Source organism: Manis javanica, chromosome 14, assembly GCF_040802235.1.
Source record: "Manis javanica isolate MJ-LG chromosome 14, MJ_LKY, whole genome shotgun sequence".
Taxonomy (NCBI): domain Eukaryota; kingdom Metazoa; phylum Chordata; class Mammalia; order Pholidota; family Manidae; genus Manis; species Manis javanica.
The window spans coordinates 10056348-10077611 of NC_133169.1; the positions used below are offsets into that span (position 1 = coordinate 10056348).

Sequence of the window (21264 nt, forward strand, 5' to 3'; positions counted from 1 at the left end):
GCTGGGAGAAGGGGGCTGAGCCAGAGTCGCAGAGGTGAGAGCGACCTGGGGACAGCAGCTGCGCGGTCAGTGGTGGCTGGGGTGGTCCTGACCAGCAGACAGAAACTGAGGCTAGTAAGCAGACGTGTGTTGGCCCCAAGGCAAGCCTGAGGCACTCGCTAGCAATGCCTGAGCGGAGGAAAGGGCTGCAGGGGTGTATCTCAGAGGAGCTGATGAGGCACAAAAGGTGGTTTGGTATTCAAGAGAACAATCACCCCACAAACAGGCTTCCTCCCACTGATGTCCTCAAAATGACTGCTCCCCTTACTTCCCATAGTCCTCTGCTGGAGCACTGTTCCCACAAAACCAGCACCAGTTGAACGCTTTGTCTTTTTAATAAAAAATAAACTGTCTGTGACAAGCAGTTTTCTGAATTCCGATACAAAGGAAAGGAGAGAGGTGATAGGTCAAGGGGTCAGGCAGGGTAAAGGAGTGAAGGAGGCTCAGATTATCCCTACCATTCTAGCCCAGCCAGAAGGGATCACAATCTCCCCCAGCTGCAAGAAGGAAGGTGGTCCAACGTCAGGAAAGACTTCCCGGGAGTGAGTGGTACACGGTTGATAAGGGAGTAGAACGGGGGACAGCTCCCTGCAGAGCCTTTCAGACCCCTGGGAGAAGGGGGTGTTGCTGTCCAAGGTAGCAGCTGGGGAGTTTCCAGGAGTTCTGCGCTATCTTAGGGTTGTTTAAATGTTTGGTGCTTATTACCATAGGCTCCTGGTGTTTTAGGGTGTCCTGGAGCAATGTCCTTCATTCTGGGAGGGTCCCAGAATGGCCAAAGCCAAAGGACCATCTCTAGGCACTGCTGTCATAGCCTAGGCCCAGGTCTGGGGCGGCCCCGTTAGACAGCCCTGCTCTTGGTAGAACGGAGTCCCGTAGTGGAGTCAGGCCACTGTGCCAGCCCCACTGAGTGCAGCCAGGGGCACAGAGCAACAGGAGAGGCTCCTCTCGTGGGAAGAAGGTGGTCTTTGTGCTACTCCCACTCGAGTCAGGGCTGCACTGCTCCAGGTCCCCCCAGCCAGTTTGGCCAGACGCCCTGCCCTACCCAATAGTCCCAGCCTGTGCCCGGAGTTTAAACCACCTCAGTGCCCAGGTGGTGGTCGTCGACGCCCACATCACTGGCAGAGGTCCTGCATTCCTTGGGAGTCTGGAGGTCCTGCTCTCGGCTCAGTGGGGTCTTCTCTCCAGGGGGCAGGGACTCGCAGCCCTGGACCTTGCTCCGGGCTCGGAGTGTCCCCATTGGGGAGGCAAGGAGGATGATGAGGGCTCCTGAAAGCACTAAGGCAAGGAGCACAGTGACAGTGAGAAACTGGGGCCAGTAGGACCGCTGGGCAGCCACGGTGGCCCCTCTACCGACCCTGGTCAGTGAGGCCTCTATGCGCTCCCGGGGAATGCCCGCCAGTTCAGGATCCATGGCCAGGGCCTGGTCCTGGCTGTCCACCCAGTAGGAGACCACGGGGTATGAGAAGCCATTCTCAGTGGCCCAGCACTGGTGGAGGCCCGTCATCCCATCCTGCAGTAGCAGCAAGAGGGAACCATTGTAGACCATGGAAGAGGCTTCCGGAGCTGTTCCTGTCCCATGATTCCAGTGGTAAGAGGCCAGGGCTGAGAGGTGGGGGCAAGGGAGCTCCAGGATGGAGTTGGGGACAGCCAGGACCTCTTTAACTGTGAGTGAAGGAAAGGGCAAAAGGTTAAGGGAGAGAAGAGAGGGAAGGCAGAAGATAGTCTACCCTTTAGACCCCAAGGCCACCTCCAATTCCCCTTTCAACACCCAAACTCAACTCTGAGCCCTTCCCTGTCTCCAGCCTAGACCCCAAGTTAACCTCCAGTCCATCTGACTCCAGATCTGACACCCAAACCAACCTCAACCTCAATCCTGGATCCCAGCTTAGAATTCCTATCCCTCCTCCCTGCAGGACCCAAAGCCATCCCAACTTGGAGCGTTCAGGTCTCAAGCCCAGCAGATGCCAGGGGAAGAGACTGAGGCAGGAAGAGGCCACCCCCGTCCCAAAGTCCTCCCAGGCATTTGTACGTCCCCTGGTCCCACACTCACTGATTTGGGGGCGGCTCCTGCCCCGAAGGCCATTGGCACATGCCCACTCTGGGTTCCCTCGCTGCACGTCCTGCCTCCAGGACTTCCTGAGAAGGCAGCAAAACAGAAATCATCCCTTGAAACAGACAAAAGTGGGAAGAGGAGGGAGGAAGAGATGGAAGAGCAGTGGAGAAGAAGGAAGGTCAGGGGAGACGAGGCGGAGCAGAGAGGAGAGGGAGAGAGCCCCTCGCTGCAGCAGCTTCTACACTGCCTGGCCCGACAGGAGGCACCTGCCGCAGGAGGGGGGGTCTTGGAGGAAGCGTGTCGGAAGGCCCTGGAGGAGGGAGGCCAGGAGCACAAGCTGGTAAGAAGGGTCCTGGCGGGCCAGCTTCAGCCACCACCCAGGGCTGGTTGGTACTCACGGGATAGGGGTAGGCAGGAGGCGGCAGATTCCGGACTCAGGGTCCCAGGCACAGTGGGGGTCCCGGGCAAGGACACAGTCCACACAGCTCTCATAGACACTGCAGTTGGCTTGGGGAACCCTCAAGATGCCTCCTGAGAAGCCTGCAAACACTGCGCCCTGGAAGAGAGGTGGAGAGTGTCAGGATGCCCCTGCCACACCTAGTGAAGACCCAGTACCACGGGCACACCCCATCAGAAGGTCCCTCCTGCCTGGGTGGGGACCAGCTGCAGGTTGCGAACAGGTTCGGGATCAGTGAAGAGCTGGATCTCCTCCACCAGGTGAGCCCCAGAGGAGTGGCTGTCCCTGCTCGCCACAGCCTTGTGGAGGAGCCCTGTGGCTGCGGAGAGACAGAGAAAGCTGAGATTGTTTCACCTCACCCATAGAGCCCTCTCGTGCTCCCAGATGGTCTCCGCGGATGTCAGAACATTCCTTCTGAAGTGGTAACGTACACTGGACACACATCTGTCGGACCATTTCCACGCATGCCACAGAGATGGAGCTCTCTGGGAAATGCCTTGGAATCCCTTGCACCTTTGTCGTTCCTTTGCAAATGCCTAATAAAACTCTGTTCCTGCAGAAGCGCAACCGTGCATTTTCTTCCTTTACATGGAGCAGCAGACAGCTGAATGCTTCTATAGAAACATCACACCACTAACCTCGCTTACCTCCATCAAGTGTCTCTATTTAAGGGCAATTCAGTGAGGTCTACTCTGACCACACTTTTAAAAATTGCTACCTCCCAACTGGCATTCCTGATCCCTGCTCACGCTAGATTAATTTTCTAATCTCATTACGTACTAAGTAATTGACTCATTTGGTATATTTATTGTCTGTCTCCATGCACTCCACAAGGACCAAGCTTTTTGTCTGTTTTATTCTCTACTGTCTACCCAACATATGCACAGCTGACACAGTGGCTAGCAACATGTCCTAAAAGAATGAATGAACCTGCCCAGTTTCTCCCCCAAAAGCTCAAGATCATCTACCTCAGCCATACCCGTGGCTCTCCATATCTATGCCTGGCAATCTCCCACATTCCCTGCTGACTCTCTCTCCTTTCCACAATGACTGCTTGAGTCTACCCCTCTCTGCTGAAACCTCCCACCTTTTCCACCCCTCATTCTCAGCTCAAGACCTTGGGTCCTTCTCTTTTCATAGAGGATACGAGAGCTCCCTCTGCTTCCTGCTAGCACCCACCCCATCTTACCCCTCCTCTACTCTCCCTCCTCCACTCGTGGCCGGTCCCCCAACGTGTGTCCTGGACTCTGGCTGGTCCTGCTCCCTCCGTACCTCCACCTCCCGATCATCCCCCTGCCTGCCCATCAATTCACCATCTTCCTCTCTACTGGATCCTGATGATCTTTCCCAGCTTTAAAAAAAGAATGCTGGCTGGACAACACACCCACATCCAATCACCCCCACTTCCTTCCTACCTCTTCAGAGCCAGGCTTCCTAAAGGAGTGATTTCCACTCGCTGTTTTCCAGCTCCACCTACTTACTCACCCATCACCTCCCTGACACGGCTTCCTCCCTAAGAGAAATAGCTCCTACTAAGGCCACCAAAGCCCTCCATGTTTGTGTCCCCCACCAGAACGAAGGCTCAGAAAGGTAGGGACTGGGCTCTTATGTTCCCCCATTATATTTTCAGAGGCCAGCAGGGTGCCAGGCATATACTAGGTGCTCAGAAAACATCTGGATGAATGAATGCATGAGTGAATGAACTCAAAGGTTTCCCTCCTCAACGTGAGTTGCAGCCCCTGCTGTAGCCCCCTGAGGGATGTCCTGGAGCCCTTTACTCACTGGTGCCCAGGTACATGACCAGGTGACTGTGCCCATCAATGCCCTGGGCTGTCTCCACCGCAAGCTGTGTGTACTCCACGCCCGACTTCACCAGCAGCGGTGTCCCCACCACCTGCTCATCCATCAGGAAATGGTCCTTCATGAAGGTCAAGGCTTTATCAGAGGAAGGGCCCGCTGAGCACTGAAAGGGGGAGGGGGCAGATCAACCATTGCCTCTCCCTCTCTCCCTCCCTCCCCCTCCGTTAGTCTCCTTGGCTTCCCTCCCTCGTGGCAGATATTGTCTCAGGATGGCAGCTAAAGCTCAGACTCTAGAGCTGCCTAGCCTCAAATTCCAGCCTCTGTGAGCCTCAAGTTCCCTAACAGTGAAAGGGCATATTACCAATACACCACAGGCCTGCTGTGAGGATGAAATGCATTGATACGTGGAAAGCAATGAGAACAATGCTGGCCGTGAAGTACTTAATATATGTGAGCTGTTACTACTTTCCTCGCCGTCATCAGGGATGCCTGGCAGCCAGCAGGAAGCAGGGTGCGGGCCCCTTGCAGGCAAGGGCCATGTTTTACTCATGTCTATAACCCCAGGCACACGGCTGTTGCCCAAAAAACATTTGCTGAGTCTGTGATTGAATGAAGGATGTCACAGAAAGAGATGGTGTAACAGGGAAGTTCTCATGATGGTTTTGTAATGAACTTGCTGCCTGACTCTGGAGGAGTCCCTTCTCCTTTCTGAGCCTCCTTTTACTCACCCATAAAATGAGGAGGTTGGACCAGCTGCTCTCTAAAGGCCCTGGCAGCACCAGCATGCTGTGGCTCTGGGACACCTGCGACCTCCTCTTTGGTCAGGGTCCTTGTCCTCCTTCCCCGAGAACACTGTCTTCGGGCCAGCCCTGACTCTGTCACCTACAAGCTTGGTGTCCTCAGACAAGTTACCCCACCTCTATGAGCTTCAGTTTCTTATCTGTAAAGGGAACTAACATACACCTACATCTCGTTTTGATGCCAGAGTGAGTACATGATCTTCCTCACAAAGGGACTTTTTTTTTTAAGTATAAACCTTCAGGGATGGGGAGAATAGGAAAGGAAGCAAAAGCAGTCACATTTTGGAAGCTGGGAAGCAAATGAACAAATAGTAAAAGACTTAGCAGGAAAAAAAAATAATCTTCTTAACCCAGCCCTAGGGTAGCCCAAAACGTTCTCATTTACAAGGCAGAACCCCTAAAGTTCATGAATTAGTGGCCCCAGTCACCTCTTGAAGTGGGGTAGATGAGGGGCTGAATAAAGAAGATTCTTTGAAAGTGTGTTTAAGAAGCAGGCAGCTCCACGCAGCTGGGTGACTGGCCCTTCCACACCCTAGCCCAAGACTGGGGATTTATTCTCTGGAGAGGGTAAAACAGAGGGTTTTTGGATGGAGGACAGCAGGTATGGTATGAAGGCAGGGGATTAAGGGCAGGGAGGCACAAGACATGCTGAGACTCCTCTCCCATACCCAGCCCTTTTCCCCCATGGTTCCCAGATACCAGGAGCCAGACAATGTCCCTCCAAGCAAAAGACTACAAGGGTTTGCTCCGGGAAAACTGATTAGAGGTCCAAGAGGAAAGACTTAAAAACACTGACATCGAAGAGCGCTCAGGACACAGCCCAGCCAGGCCAGCCGCACTGAAAGCTACAACGGAGCTCGAGTTGCCAAGTCACATGGACGGCCGCAGTTTCCAAACAGCTTCATAGTCTCCCACTCTTAAATATGAGTGGGTAGCTAAGGATTACCAGACATGTGAGTGAAACCGCAAACATAAAATGAACCAAAACAAATAGAAAAAACAACACTGAAGAGGGGACAGAAATGATTCAGTGAAAAGAAAACTTCACAGCAAAGTATCATTATTGTCTTTAGAGAGGTAATTGAAAACAGTACACCAGGGAAACAAGAACATAGTGCTACGAGAGTTCTTACCTCAAAGAGGGCAGCCATACGTCTTGAAGAAAGACTACACTACCGTGGTGCAGTAGTCTTTCCCACCAAAATCAGAGTTTACTCTGATCAAGTCTCTAGATCCAGCCACAAACCAATTAATAGAAAATACTTAAAACTCCACTACAGAGATGGAAAATCATCAAGATCCAGATGTGGAAAATTCTACATGATGAATACATTGCAAGAGTGAAAAAGAAGATGGAAAAGGAACGTATAGGTTCAAAGAGACTTAAAAGAACAGCTGAGATAAAAGTTAGACCAAGATTCTAGGTCTTATTTGGGTTTTGATTCAAATAAACTATTTTAAAAAAGCTCTTATGACATCTATGAAACTATTAGAACTTTGAACACTAAATGTATATTAGATTTAGGAATTTTTTTGGTGTGATAATGGTACTACGGCTGTGTGATTTTTTAAAGCCCTTATCTTTTGGAGATACATACTAAAATATTATGCATGATGTAGTGGGTTGAATAATGGCCCCAAAAGATATGTCCATCTAAAACCTGTGAATGTGACTTGATTTTCAAAAAGCATCTTTGTAGATATAATGAAAAAAACCTAAAAATGAACTCATTCTGGGTTATGATGGGCTCCAAATTCAGTGACAAGCGTCCTTAGAAGAGGAGTGGAGGAGACATCCAGAGGAGAAGCAGTGACAGAGGACCAGACTGGAGTGACATGTCTACAAGCCAAGGAGCACCAAGATGGCCAGCAGCCCAGTAGAAGCAAGAGGAGAGGCGTGGAACAGACTTCCCTTCAGAGCTTCCAGAAGGAACCAACCGTGATGACCCTTTGATTTTGAACTCCTGGCCTCCAGCACTGTAAGAGAATAAGTTTCTGAGTTTTTGTTTGTTCTGTTTTGTTTTGTTTTTAATTTCTGTTGTTTTATGATAAGCTTGTGGTAATTTGTTGTGGCAGCCATGGGAAACTAATACAGATGAAATGATATTATGTCCAGAATTTGCTTCAAAACAAAAACGGGGGCAGTTGGTGGGGCACAGATGAAACAAGTTTGATTGACTATGAGTTGAAGTTGACCGATGGGTCTATGGAGGTCCATTATACTACTCTGTCTACTTTTATTATGCTTGAAATTCTGTATAATAGAGCATTTTTATAAAAGAGATACTCCAAGCTAAAAAAAAAACTAGGATATTAAATATTTCAGCAGAAATTAAAAATCTAATTCTTGAAGAATCAAAAGATAAAATTGAGACACTCTTCAGAAAGTAGAACAAAACCAAAGACTTAGAAAATAGGAAAGGACTTTAAAAGTTAGAGAACCAGTCCAGGAGGTCCAGAAAGAAGTAGGAAAACATTTTAACATTAGAATGTCGGCTCCATGAGAGAAGGGACTTTTGTCTGTTTCATTCACTGCTGTGTCCCCATTGTCTAGAACAGTGGCAGGTGGCCTCAAAAAATATTTGTTGAATGTAAAAGAAATAGGAAATAGCTCAAGAAAAGCTCTTAGAACTGAAGGAATTAATTTCCAGGCTGAAGGAGCAAATCGAATGTCCAGCAAATAAATAAACAGTCCCATCAAAGAACAATATTGTGAAATTGCAGAACAACTAGGGACAAAGGAAAGGCACTACAAGATTCCAGTGAGAAAAAAAAAACAAACAGGTGAAATTCAAAGAATTAGGGATCAGAATAGCTCTGGACTTCCCAATAGCAGCACTGGTAGAAGATAATAGAGCAAGCCTTCAAGGTTTTGAAGGAAGAGTACTTCTAGTCTAGAATTGTATATTCCTAGCCAAACCGTCAAACGTGAAAGTAGAACAAAGACATTTTCAGACTGAAGGTCTCAAAAAATTTTACCTGCCATGTATCCCTTTCCAAGAAACTACAGAGGCTATTCTCCACTAAAGTAAGATAATTTTTAAAAAGAAGAAGAAAAAAAGGGGAAGCAATGGGATGCAAGACACACGAGATAGTCACAAGAGAGATGCAAAGGGAATGCCCAGCATGGGAAGGGAGGTTCCAGGACAGCAGCTGTGCCCGGATGCAGAGGGCCACCAGTCCACGCTGCAACCGACAGAAAGAATTTTTAGGAAGATGAAACTGTTAAATTGCCTAACAGATCTGTCTTTAGAAGAGATTCAGATAATTGAGGAAGGGTTGAATTAAAGATTACAGCTTAGAAAACAAAGAATATGAAAAAAAATAAAGGTAATTATTATCCCTTGGGAATATAACAGATTATGTAAAAAGGAAAAGCAATCATAACTTACTACCTAGTTCAGCTGTGAATAATAATCATAATGAAAATATTGATTTAATGAAGATTGCTATAAAAATAAGTTGAGGGATGAGGGTTTAAGCACAGTGGTGTGTTGGTACGGCAGCTCTGGGACCAGGGGTGGGGGAGCCCTGGTTGTAGTGTTTGCTGATTTCCATGGTGTATATTCTCCACCATGGCTGATTTCAGGCAATTAACATGATGTCACTGGACATGAATTTGGAAATAGATTCACAGAAAGAGTTCTTGCTAGTTGCTGCAAACCAGCTCCAACACAACGCAGGGTGGGGGTGGGGGTGGGGGTGGGGAAGTGCAGGTAAATCCTCACCTTCCAGAATGAGAATTCAACAGATACTGCCTGACTGAAACATCAGGAAGCAGCAATAGAAGTATGTTATTTAGCAGTTTGGAGGTAAATCCCAAGAGAATCAGCTAAAAGGGTTGAAGGTGGTTGTGTCTAAATAGAGAAAAGTGGAGGAAAGGGAACAGGGCTGGTTTTTATACCCAACCATATAGATCTGTGTGATTTGTTAAATGGCATACATACATATACAACTCTGATTTAAAAACAAAATCTGAGTAAGGAATGCAGGTGAGGATGCCCGAGACAGTCCTTGGCACAGCCCCTGCTCCTTTGTTTCCTCGGTGACATACCCAGGTATTTGGTGTGCATGTAGCTGGGGCGGAGCGGGAGCTCCTCTGGGCATAGGATGGAGTGGACACCTGTGAAGTGTGGGCAGCTGGACCAGGTGTATATCTGAGCAGACAGAACTAGTTGGGGGGCAGACAGCACTGATATTTATTGGGCATTTATTATGTCATGATAGGTGCGCTGACATGTGCATCACGTGTCTCTCTGTGGACAGGTTTTGTTCAGTGTGGAGGGTGGTACTCACGCTGCCTGGCCGGGGAATGATATCGGGGACCCTGTAAGTAGTCCAGCGTGAAGTCTCTTTATTCAACTCCTTGTACCTCCCCTCAAAGACACGGTTGATGTCCTTGAGAGAGAAGGCACAGACAGCAGAGCTCCTGGTCCCACCTATCTGCCTGGAGACAGCCAGAGGGGACATTGTGATTTCCACTGCAATACCAGAAAGCTACCCCTCCAGCCCTTGGCCCACCCTTAATGAGAAATCCCAAGAGGGCAGGAGTGTGGAGGAGTGGCCAGCCTCTCCTACCCCTAGCTGTGGTGATAAGGGCTAGGAAAGCCCCCGACTCTGGCCCTCTTAGTATCTGAAGGGTGATTGTCCTTAATGAGAATTAACTGGGGCTCAGCCCTGGGCTAGCTTCTCCCTCTCCAGCCCAGGCTGGGATGCTCCCATGGGAAGGGCAGTATAAACAGCTCCCAAAAGGCTCTAGATGAAACCCCTCTTTCTTTGGGCCCTATGGACTCCTGGTCCTCAGAGAACTACCATAATCTGACTACAAGACTATTTTGATTTCTTCAGTTGTGGTCTGTGGAGAAAGAAGGCCTGTTTCTCTTGTTCTCTTTAACTGGACTGTATACACCATGTTCTCAGTTCTGGATGCCACAGACACAGACCTTGTTCACACCAAATATCTTTGGTACCTGACATGTTGGCAGCTGGTACCTAAACACTATGGAATCACATCACTACAGCTCAGTTAACCTTCTCAGCCTCTGAGCAATGTCTTTATTTTTATACTACAATGCTGGTCATGTTTCCCTCTTTGCTATGGCCATTAGGAAGCTCAGAAGTAAATTTGTGACCAATATCCAGGACTGTATAAATGACAAATATTTGTAATGTGCTGACCCTATCTCTGGTTTCTCTTACTCTCCTTTTCTTCCCATTTCCATATCAGTTATTTTACTATTTTATTTTAATGTTTGACTTTTGTGAGCTGTCTCCCATCTTTTTGTTTTGGACCAGGTGGAATATAAACTAATAACTTCTGAGCTTTATTCCCCATGTACATTAAGGGCATGTGTCAAATTCCTGGGAGGTGATGATGAGCAAACGCTTTCCTATGTGAAGTGGAGTATGTGCTGACTCAGGTCAGTTCCTACCTCTCTTTGCAAGCCAGGGCAGCACAGGTGCTGGCCTTAGCCTGCGTGCAGCCCGCACGTTCCCGCCCCACTGCTCACCACTGAGAGGTGAAGACTGCATAGACGTGGGGATCGGTGGAGGAATCGGCAGGCAACAGGACTGCGTGGCGGATGATGTTGAAGGGCAGCTGCCCAGGCTGAGCGCAGAGCAGCTGGGCCTTCAAGAAGGTGGTCCATTTCCTCTGCAGCAGCTTTTCACCGCCCACGTCATTCTAGGGACGCGGGCGGAGTCAGGAGGTGCCCCCTGCCTCGCGTGTCCCCGCCCCATCCGTTCCCTCCTTGTTTTCATTGGGCCCCAGCCTATAATCCCCGCCCCTACCACCTCCCTATTGGCTCTTCCATGGAAAGCCACGCCTCCCGCCCAGGGTGCAGACCTTGCAGACTCTGGCCACGCGGGAAGTGTGGAGTTTCTCGAAGAACTCAAATTCGCTGGCTGTCTCCTCGAAGAAGAAGTAGACGACCTGGGTCGAAGGGATGGCTGCCACGAAGGAGGCGTCCGCTGCGGGGTGGGGCAGATAGGCTTACGGATCGAGCACCTGGATGCCCTGGGTTCCCCTTGGTGAAAACCCGTAGGTTGGTTCTAGAGGCCAGGAGACAGGGTGCCTCGGGTACCACCGCTGGTCGAGGTGTAGCCATGGAGGGCACAAGGGGAGCGACAGGTATTCTTTATTTAGGTAGGATGAAAGCTTCAGGAAGACAGGAGATTTGCCTTCTTCTCTGCTTTACCCCCAGTGCCTAGCAGTACTGTATTGCACATAGTATGCGCACAACAAATAAGAGTTGAGTGAATTAACAGCAGTTCACAATGCCCTGTCCCCAGGACTCGGGGAAGGGGGCCAGACCTGCACTGTGTGGGGCTCAGGTTCTTACACTGCAGCCAGCGGAGGAAAGTGTCAGTCTTGAGGACAGGCTGGGACCCCAGTGTGCGGATCAGGATGGGCTCACTGCCCAGGAAGTTGTTCATGGTGCCAGAGTAGAGCATCCCATCTGGGGAGAGGGGGAAACTTATCAGTTGGAGGGGGCTAATGCCCTCCTCAGACCTACCTCTGACTGGGGCCAGTTTTCACATCGCTCTGGCCTCCTTCGTTTGCTCTACACCTCTGTACAGCCCCCACCAATCACAAGGAATAGCCAACCCTGTGGCCTTGTGTGTTTTGGCCTTTTTCTAGCCTTTCTCCCACACGCAGCTGATAAGCAGAATGACTCATTATTCCCCAAAGGTGGCTGTGTTTTCTGCTTCCATACCTTGAGTCCTACCCTTCTCTTCTTAGAACACCTTCCCTGCCCATCTACCTATTTTTCAAGGTACCACTCCAAAGCCAGAGGACACCTCCTCCAGGAAACCAGGGTGGGATGTCTGTAACACTTTGTGTCCAGGAGGCATGAGGCCATGATTTCTTCTCTGTAACCCCTACAGTTCCCAGCACAATGCCTGGCATACCAGAGGTGTTCACACAGTCAATATTTGTTGGACTGATGACTGAATCTCAGGCGTTTTCTCTGCTCGAGACCCTTCCTGGACCATCTTGCCTCTGTGTATCCCTCCATATCCATCTTCCTTCCACCAACTGGGTGGCAGCTTCAGCAGAGCTGAGAGTTGGAGCCTCATTCTCCCTCTGATCTCATGCTCTGAGGCTTCTGGCTTCCCCTCCCTTGTCCCCTGCCTTTCAGGAAACTCTTGTCAGATTCCACATTTCAGAGTGTCCTGGGAAAGCAGATGTTGGGATGGACCAGGGAACCCAATACTCACCTGCCAAGACAGCTGTGTGCTTATGGGCAGGGTCGAAGGGGCTTTGGCCTTTCCCCTCCATGACCTTGTCCTCTAAGATGGGCAACAGGTAGGAATCTTGGAGTTCCTAGAGGAGGGGAGGGTTGGGGGGGCCAGAATGCCAGAGTCTCATGTCTGGGAAATGAGGGCCATGAGGGAAGAAGGGAAAGGAACATAGAGGGAATTGGTCCAAGGCCAGAAAGCTCATGAGGGTCCTGTGTCTGGAAGAACCGAGTTATCCAGAGCTATGGAGGATGGGCTGGGAGTAGATGTGAGGAGGGATGCTTGGGGCCTAAGGGCTGGGTGCCAGATAACTCACAATGAAGGTGCAAGCAGGGCTGAAGGCAAAGGTGCCACAGGCGTAGAGATGGGTGGCATTGAAAGAGACCAGGACACGAATAAAGTTGAAACACTCTGTCTGGGGAAGACAGAAAATTCAGGCATCCAGGCCACTCATCCCAAACTCCTGGGGACCCAGAGGTCCACCCTCCCCTCCCCTCCTCATGGGGAGAAAGGCTGGACAATGCTGAGCGTTCCCTGTACGTCGTTATAGAACATGATGCAAGTGATATTCATGCAAACAAGCATCCTCAACCTGAGGTGATGGTCTGGAGATGCCAGGGTTTTCTACCCAGAACTCCAGCCCCACTTACCTCACTGCTCTTCTTCTTAAAGGCACATTCACTTTTTTTTTTGTCACTGGCTAGCCAGGGTATCTGCAATAGGGCGTTGGGAGTGGGGAGATGAAGGGAAATGAAGTCTTCAGTTCTAGTTTTGATCCTCCACCCTCTCCTTGACTCATGTGAAATCTGTATTATGGACTCTATTAACATCACTTTGTGACCATGGGTATTTCTCCAATGATACTGATATTCATTGGAACAGAGCTCTATGGTAGAATATGGGCTATGCAACCAGACCTGAGTTTGAACCTAGGCTCAGCCACTTACTGGTTAAATGATCTTAGTCAAAAGCACAGGCTTCTGGAAGGTACAACTAAGTGGCATACTAAAGCATCTAATGCTATGCATGGTGCACACAGCCACAGTCGTCACCACACATTTCCTGGGGAAATAGTTTAAAATGTCAGTTCCTGGCTCACACCTCAGAGAATCTGCATTTTTAACCAGCATCCCATATGTGCAGGTGGCCCGTAGACCACACATTGAGAAACACAAACCATGGAGATGCTCAGTAATTGCTAGCTCTCTCCCTTCCACCCTTTTTTTCTTTCTTCTCTCTTTCTCCCCCCCCCCCACTGAATTTTCCCATTAGTAGGGTGACTATCATTTAACACAGATGCTGCAGTGAGTTCTACCAGTGGGTGAAGATCATATTATTGATATAATCTGAGTCAATGTTTCTCTCATATGTCAATGATTTCCATATCAACCATTTTAGCAATTAATATTATTCAACCAATATTCATGATACCAATGAATAGTGAGACCACTTTAGTATTTCTTGTCTGTTACGTGGACTAGATATATATATATAACCAAAGTTGCTGATTACTGTAGACTACAGATATGAGCAATCAGGGGTTGACCATGCATAGGCAGCCCAGGTGCAGAGCAGCTGCTGGCTCCTCCTCCCTCCCAGCCCACGCCCTTTATTCCTGGCCTCCTCACCATGTTCTTCAGTTTTGGTACCCCTGGATCCTGGATATTCAAGGCCAGAATAGCCTCTCGAGCTCCCACATAGAGAGTGTCTCCATCACCGCTCAGGAGCAGAGTGTCAAAATCCTGGAGGCCCTTCTGGTGGAAGAGGCTAAGCATCCTGCGACTGTCCCCTGTTGGGAGGTGGTAATAAGGGGTGAGTGATGGGTTGGTGGGCAGGTAGCTGACTTCTGAGATAAAAGCTGGAGAAAGGGAAGGGTTGGCAGAATGTGCCCCCAACCCACTTTTCATTGCAGCTTGTCCCTCTTCTCCCCGCCCTCATGGCAGGGTGCGGGAAAGGCTGGCCTCTCCCAGAACTGTGTAAACCCCTCAATTACTGAACTGACCACCCTGGTGTGACTGATTGCTCATCTTCTCCTCCCTTGGGACTCTGAGCACCTTAAGGGCAGAGACTGAGTCTCTTTTCTGTTGCTAATCCCAGCATCCAACACCGAGGAGGCTTCCAGTAATGGGCAGTGTGCATTTCCTTTACCAGGTTGCCCCAGAAAGTTGCTAAAGGCAAAGCCGTATCTAGGAGACCTGCCTCTGCAACTCTTACAGGGCCCATGTCCTTCCCTGAATCTTCTCCCTGGAGGTGAGGAGACCAGTAGCCCCCCCTCCAGCCTCCTTAAGAAACCAGCCAATAAGAGAAATTAAAGAGGACACTAATAAATGGAAATTCATCCCACACTCTTGGGTAGGAAGAGTTAATATTGTCAAAATGGCCATCCTGCCTAAAGCAATCTACAGATTCAATGCAATCCCTATCAAAATACTGATGGCATTCTTCAATGAACTGGAACAAACAGTTCTAAAATTCAGATGGAACCACAAAAGACCCCAAACAGCCAAAGCAATTCTGAGAAGGAAGAATAAAGCAGGGGTGATGTCGCTTCCTAACTTCAAGCTCTACTACAAAGCCATAGTAATCAAGACAATTTGGTACTGGCACAAGAACAGAGCCACAGACCAGTGGAACAGAATAAAGAGCCCAGATATCAACCCAAGCATATACGGTCCATATAGGAGCCATGGATATACAATGGGGAAATGACAGCCTCTTCAACAGCTGGTATTGGCAAAACTGGACAGCTACATGTAAGAAAATGAAACTAGATTACTGTCTAACTCCATTCACAAAAGTAAACTCAAAATGGATCAAAGACCTGAATGTAAGTCACGAAACCATAAAACTCTTAGAAGAAAACATAGGCAAAACTCTCTTGAATATAAACATGAATAACTTCTTCATGAACATATCTCCCTGGGCAAGGGAAACAAAAGCAAAAATGAACAAGTGGGACTATATCAAACTCAAAGCTTCTGTACAGCAAAGGACACCATCAGTAGAACAAAAAGGCATCCTACAGTATGGGAGAATATATTCATAAATGACAGATCCAATAAGGGGTTGACACCCAAAATATACAAAGAGTTCTGCACCTCAACAAACAAAAAGCAACTAATCCAGTTAAAAAATGGGCAGAGGAGCTGAACAGACACTTCTCCAAAGAAGAAATTCAGATGGCCAACAGGCACATGAAAAGATGCTCCACATCGCTAATCATCAGAGAAATGCAAATTAAAATCACATTGAGATAACACCTCACATCAGTTAGGATGGCCACCATCCAAAAGACAAACAACAAATGTTGGCGAGGATGCGGAGAAAGGGGAACCCTCCTACACTGCTGGTGGGAATGTAAATTAGTTCAGCCATTGTGGAAAGCAGTATGGAGGTTCCTCAAAAAATTCAAAATAGAAATACCATTTGACTCAGGAATTCTATTCCTAGGAATTTACCCTAAGAATACAGGAGCCCAGTTTCAAAAAGACATATGCACCCCTATGTTTATCATAGCACTATTTACAATAGCCAAGAAATGGAAGCAACCTAAGTGTCCATGAGTAGATGAATGGTTAAAGAAGATGTGGTACATATACACAATGGAATATTATTCAGCCATAAGAAGAGAACAAATCCTACCATTTGCAACAACATGGGTGGAGCTAGAGGGTATTATGCTCAGTGAAATAAGCCAGACGGAGAAAGACAAGTACCAAATGATTTCACTCATCTGCGGAGTATAAGAACAAAGCAAAAACTGAAGGAACAAAACAGCAGCAGACTCACAGAACCCAAGAATGGACTAATGGTTACCAAAGGGAAAGGGACTGGGGAGGCTGGATGGGAAGGGAGGGATAAGGGGAATAAGGGGCACTATAATTAGCACACATAACATGGGGTGGGGGACACGGGGAAGGCAGTATAGCACAGAGAAGACAAGTAGTGACTCTATGGCAACTTAACTAAGCTGATGGACAGTGACTGTAATGGGGTATGTGGTGGGGACTTGATAATGGGGGGAATCCAGTAACCACATGTTGCTCATGTAATTGTATATTAATGATACCAAAGGAAAAAAAAAGAAAACAGCCAGGCTGGGCTTACAGGGTCCCAGGGCCTGTACCCCAGCCAGGCTGCCCTAATTCTTGTATTCCTGGTGCACATGGTGCTGGACAAGGTGTGGACCAGCAGAATCTGTGTTGTTGGCATGGGCTTGGTGTGTCTGGGGTGGCCACGTCCCACAGATGACCTTCTAGCATGGGCCCCGGCTTTGGGGGCACATGGGAGCATGAAAGCAGTTAGGGGGTTGGGGTGCTCATCTTGATGACAGTGACATTTAAGGAGGGAAAGAAAAATTGCCAACTTTGGAGAATCAAGAAGAGTGGTGCCCCCAGCGCCCTGGCCCCTCTCTTTCCTGTCTTCAGTCTGCCCCGAGTGGGTTTCACTACTCTCTCTCCCTCAGTCTGAATCTCTCTTTCTGGCTGGCTCTCCCTGAGACCCTCTCCCCCACCCTGGCACACTCCCTGTTTCTCCACGCCCTACTTCCTTCCCCCTTCCTCTGAGCACCCTCTCCTTCCTCCACGCCCCTCCAGCTCAGTCCTGCAATCCCCACTCTTCCTGGCCATCAGATACTTACCTGCACAGTATTTGACCCTGGGCAGGGGCCCCTGCCCACCCGCTGCAGTCGGAGATGCTGGCAGCAGAAACAGCTGGAGGAGGAAAAGGCCCAGGAGGCTCCATGGGTCCAGGCCCAGGGTGAGAAGGGCCATGCTCAGCCAGAGGCCGTCACCAGATGGCTCTGGGGAAACAGGCACCCGGGCACTCTCTGGGTGAGCAGTCCTCACCACATCCCCGCCAGGGGCCAATCGGAGAGCCCCAAGCAGCAGAAGTGTGTATAGGGGTGGGGGTGCTGGGGAGGGGACAGTTTCCTCCCCAGAGGGCCTCAGTCTCACTTCCATCACTCTTATGGACCTCAGCCTGCTGCCTCACTCTCCCCTCTGGCAGGAGCCCCACTGCTCCTCATCCTGCCCTTCTCATCTCTTGCCACCAGCAGCCCTGCTCTGCTTTGTTCTCCTTACTCTCCGGGAAGTCCCTCATGTTATCTGCCCTTTGCCTTCCCTGCTCCCATTGCTCAGAGCCCAAACCATTGCTGGGCCCAGGCAGCCACTTCCTGGGGAGCAGATTCCTGCACTCAAAATATAGACCCCTGTGAGCCGACTCTCCCGGCACTTTGAAATTGGCTGATACCCTGTCCTCATACTCACCCCTGCCCTGTGATGACCCAAGTGGGACAACCAGGTCTGAATCAGCCTGCTCTGACCTCTCTCCCAGCCCCAGCTAGGCTCAGGCCTTTGGTGCTCAGGCCTATCTGGCCCTCTTACTGCAGGGTGGTGAGAGGCCACCTGGCTACCAGCATTGCCAGGGAAGTGTCTCCCAGCCTCTGCAGATGCCCCCGCTCTCTGGTCTCTCTGCTTCTGTTTTCTATCTTTCTGGGTCTCTGCACCACCTTCCCCCAGGCCTGCCAACCCCCAGTCACCCATCTCATCTCACATACCCTGGAGCCAGCCACAGTGCAGAACCCAGGTGTCCCGGCTCTTGGGTGGAGGTGCCATCCAAGAGAAAGAAGAAGGGGGGTTCCCAGGCCCAAGAGGCAGAGGACGGAAGGCTCAGCCTGGCTGAGCCAGGAGTGCAGCCCTCCAGGTACCCATAGTGCTAACGACAGCACTGAGAGCTCTGGGCAAGGGAAACCAGAATTTCCACCTCTCCAGTTGTGACAAATCCTTGGCTTGGGCGGAAGTTGGTGGATTGGGAGGGGAATAAAAGAAGACACACCTCTTTCTTTCCCTCTCCTCTCACCTCCGTCTATCCAGAAAGTTTAAAAGGCTAGAAAGTTTCTAGGTCATTTCAGCCATTCCTCTGTCCCTTGGTCACGTCACATCCAGTCTAACCTGCCAAGCAGTGGTTTCTCCTCTTGCTCAAGATTTCCCAGATAGAGGATATGACACGGTCTTTTATATTCCTCTTTTCACGTACTCACAAGCTGGGCTCTTTCCACTCCTATCTACTGGGAAGTCCCTGCAGTGGTCTAACCTTCACACCTCCCACTTCCAACTGGGTTATAGTCTTAAAAAAATAAAACAATTGCATTAGGCTCTTATCCATGGTTCTGCCAAGGAAGTCCCTCCTGTAGTCTAATCTCCCTCACTCTTAGGGCAGCATCAGGACAGTGGGAGGCCCAGAAAATTTCCCATCTGAGCTCATACTTCTGGAACATACTGCTGAGGCACCCAGCCCCCAATAGTGGCTGCTTACCCCTCCCTGCAGGCTCCAGGGGGGAAACTTATAACGCAGGGTTAATGAGGCACCTAGCATTAAGGGCCCCATGACCTGTAAAATGGGTACTTTCCTGCCCACTCAGCCCAAGACCAGCTGACAGCTGGTTAAAGAGCACAGCCACCCCAGGGCTAATTGACTCCAGTAAGGAACCCACCTCCTTCTCAGGCACGCATTCCTCACAGTCCAGAAGTCCTTCCTTCCTGCAGTCCTTCCACCTGCCTCATCACAGCACCAGCCTACACGGTGATGTTACCGCCGCCCAGGCTACTCCTCAGAAGAATTCCCAGTCAGACCCTGCTCAGCCTTCTTTCCTTCTCCCTCCACTCCCATTGTCCCTCAATGTCCCTGGGCCGCTGGTCTGAGCCAGACCCCTCCTGACAACCGTTTCTGTTCAGACTTACTAAGATGCGCCCAGACTTTCACGGAAGCCAGTTGTCAGGTCTTTGGGAGAAGCCATGGCCAAACCACCCAGAGAAAGTCTTCTGAACTCTCACAATCAAGGGAAAATTCCCCACCTTCTGTGTCTGCCAACCCCCAGCTCAGATTTGGGAACCTACCCTGCCCCGGGCCTCTGCTTGAACAGATCAGATCGTCTAGGCCTCTGGGAGAAGTTCTAATGGAAGGTACGGTGGGGGAGAAAGTTCCAGCCCCGTGTCCAGTTCTAGTCTCTCCGGAAGTGTCAGATTCAATGCCCTGCTCCTAGTTCCACCTTCTCCAGAGACCCAGGAATTCTCCTCCTGGCCCAAGTCTCCTTTGCCCCAGCTCCTCCAGACAATATGAAGTTTGCATTATCAGGCTTCTTTAGTAGATAGATACCACCATAATTCCGTTTTACAGATAAGGGAAGTGAGGCTCCGCGAGGTTACACAGCTAGAAGCCAAGTTAAACTCAGACCTGCCCCATTCAAAAGCTAACCCCTGAGCTACACAGTCTCTCTCGAGTCCTACTCCTGTAGTCCCCACTCCTGCCCCATCCAGGAAACTCACTCTGAGCCACTTGGATGGAGAGGGCAGGTGTGGAGGGTGGTGGTGGGACACTAACTCCTCTGGGCTAAGAACAGTATCTCGGGGGAGATTCTTGACTCAAGAGGGAATAGAAACCTCTCCAAAGAAAGGCCATCAGGCACAGGTACCTCCCCATTTCCTGGTCAGGTTCCATGGAAGAGCCTGATGTTGCCCCTGCTACTGTCCCTCTTGCCCCAGAGCCTCTCAAGTCTGATCCAAAGTTGCACTGCCATCTCCCTTGAGCCACTGGCAGAGATGCCTGGACTGGTGTCACAGGCACATGATCTAACAGCCACCACGGCCCCACACAGAAGGGCCCACACTTGGTCTAATGCTCAACTGCTGCCATCTTGAAAGTCTTAACCATTTTTGAATTAGGGGCCACACATTTTCACTTTGCAGTGGACCCTGGAAACAGGCATAGCAGATGAAAGCAATGTAACAGGTCCTTCTGAAAGCATCAAGGAAGCTCAAAGCTAACAGGGTCGCACCTCTTCTCTCGCTGTACAAATGAGGAAACCAAGGCCAGGGAGAGGGAAGGGTCTTGACTGGGGTTGAATTCCATTTAGGTGGGGCGGTGGGGTGTCCAGGAACCAGGCCATAGGGGCCATGCCATTTCATGGCCCCACTGTGGGGGTTTCCCCATTCTCTTCTCTCCAAGCCCTGGAGCCCAGCCTGGGGGACCCACCCCCCATGATGATAATGCTGAATTCAACCCCATCACTGCCCCCACCCCACCTCAGGGTCCAGCTCCTCTGCGGACTCCTCCCCACAGTCCGTAGACCACATCAAACAGCAGCCCCTTCCTGCCAGGGTAGAGATCTAGACGTGGGGGTGGGATGGATACATTGCTCGTCCCCCTGCCTCATGCTCACCCAAGGGGCTCCAGCTCATCCGCATCCCTAGGGAGAATGGACACCGCACTGATGGAGGGGCTCCTGGAGCAAGGAGAGAAGCCACTCTTGGCTTTGCCAATGACCCAGAAGTTGCCGTTTCTCCCCCCCTCGCTTCCTGCAACCCTCAGGGGCAGCCCCAGAAGAGCAGGTGCTGGGCGGCATCAGCTTCCTGGCTCCCTTTCTCAGCCCCACCTGCCCTGTCCCTCATTGCTCCCTTTTTATGATCACAAGTAAGTCAAATCAACTAATATTTAAGTGTGTGTAAGGTACTAGGGATGTCTCCAAGCTTCTACTCCACCAGCATCTCCCTATCTCTTCCCACCCCCTCAATCTCCCCACCCAACCCAATCCCCCCTAGCCCCTTACCCAGCGACTCCTAGGTTTCTGCCTCCAGTCTGACCAGTGCTGGAAGACTGAGCTGAGTACAGCACACAATGGCCCAACCCCCTCTGTCTGCCCCCTCCTCAGGGCAGAGCCAGCGCCAGACAATGGCCCGCCCCCTCCTTTGAGAACTGTCAGCTCTCCTGCTCCTTACCTGGAACTCAGAGCTGTTGCTGCGATTCCCCCTGGAATGCCAGGCGTTCCTGTCCCCCAGTGCCTTCGTCCCTGCCACACCCCCGCCCCGCATCCCCAA

The 21264-nt window shown here is 50.2% G+C and overlaps 1 protein-coding gene across 3 annotated transcripts; it reads right to left on the minus strand.

Moving 5' to 3' along the window:
* Positions 1-355: 355 nt before the first annotated feature.
* On the minus strand, positions 356-21185 carry SEMA4A (semaphorin 4A). 3 transcript variants are annotated; one of them, XM_073221867.1, is made up of 15 exons: positions 21166-21185; positions 17031-17192; positions 14020-14180; positions 13042-13104; positions 12708-12806; positions 12371-12476; positions 11491-11607; positions 10995-11119; positions 10660-10832; positions 9446-9596; positions 4332-4512; positions 2741-2868; positions 2491-2648; positions 2090-2175; positions 356-1701 (listed from the first exon to the last, which is right to left on the minus strand). In XM_073221867.1, exons 2-15 carry the CDS (start codon positions 17161-17163, stop codon positions 1109-1111), a joined length of 2274 nt encoding a protein of 757 aa, XP_073077968.1. In that variant the 5' UTR covers positions 17164-17192; positions 21166-21185; the 3' UTR covers positions 356-1108. The 3 variants fall into 3 exon arrangements, with proteins under 3 accessions (XP_073077968.1, XP_073077967.1, XP_073077969.1); XM_073221866.1 differs by lacking the exon at positions 21166-21185 and adding an exon at positions 17949-18155; XM_073221868.1 differs by lacking the exon at positions 21166-21185 and adding an exon at positions 17949-18123 and having other exon boundaries at positions 17031-17103.
* Between the last annotated feature and the right edge of the window lie 79 nt (positions 21186-21264).

Coding starts and splice junctions, on each gene's coding strand:
- SEMA4A (XM_073221866.1), bottom strand. CDS start 18,006: ATGGCACCTCCACCCAAGAGCCGGGACACCTGGGTTCTGCACTGTGGC. Junction 4,513..9,445: donor TCATTCCCCGGCCAGGCAGC/GTGAGTACCACC, acceptor TCCCCCTTTCAG/TGCTCAGCGGGCCCTTCCTC. Junction 2,869..4,331: donor GGTCATGTACCTGGGCACCA/GTGAGTAAAGGG, acceptor GTCTCTCCGCAG/CCACAGGGCTCCTCCACAAG.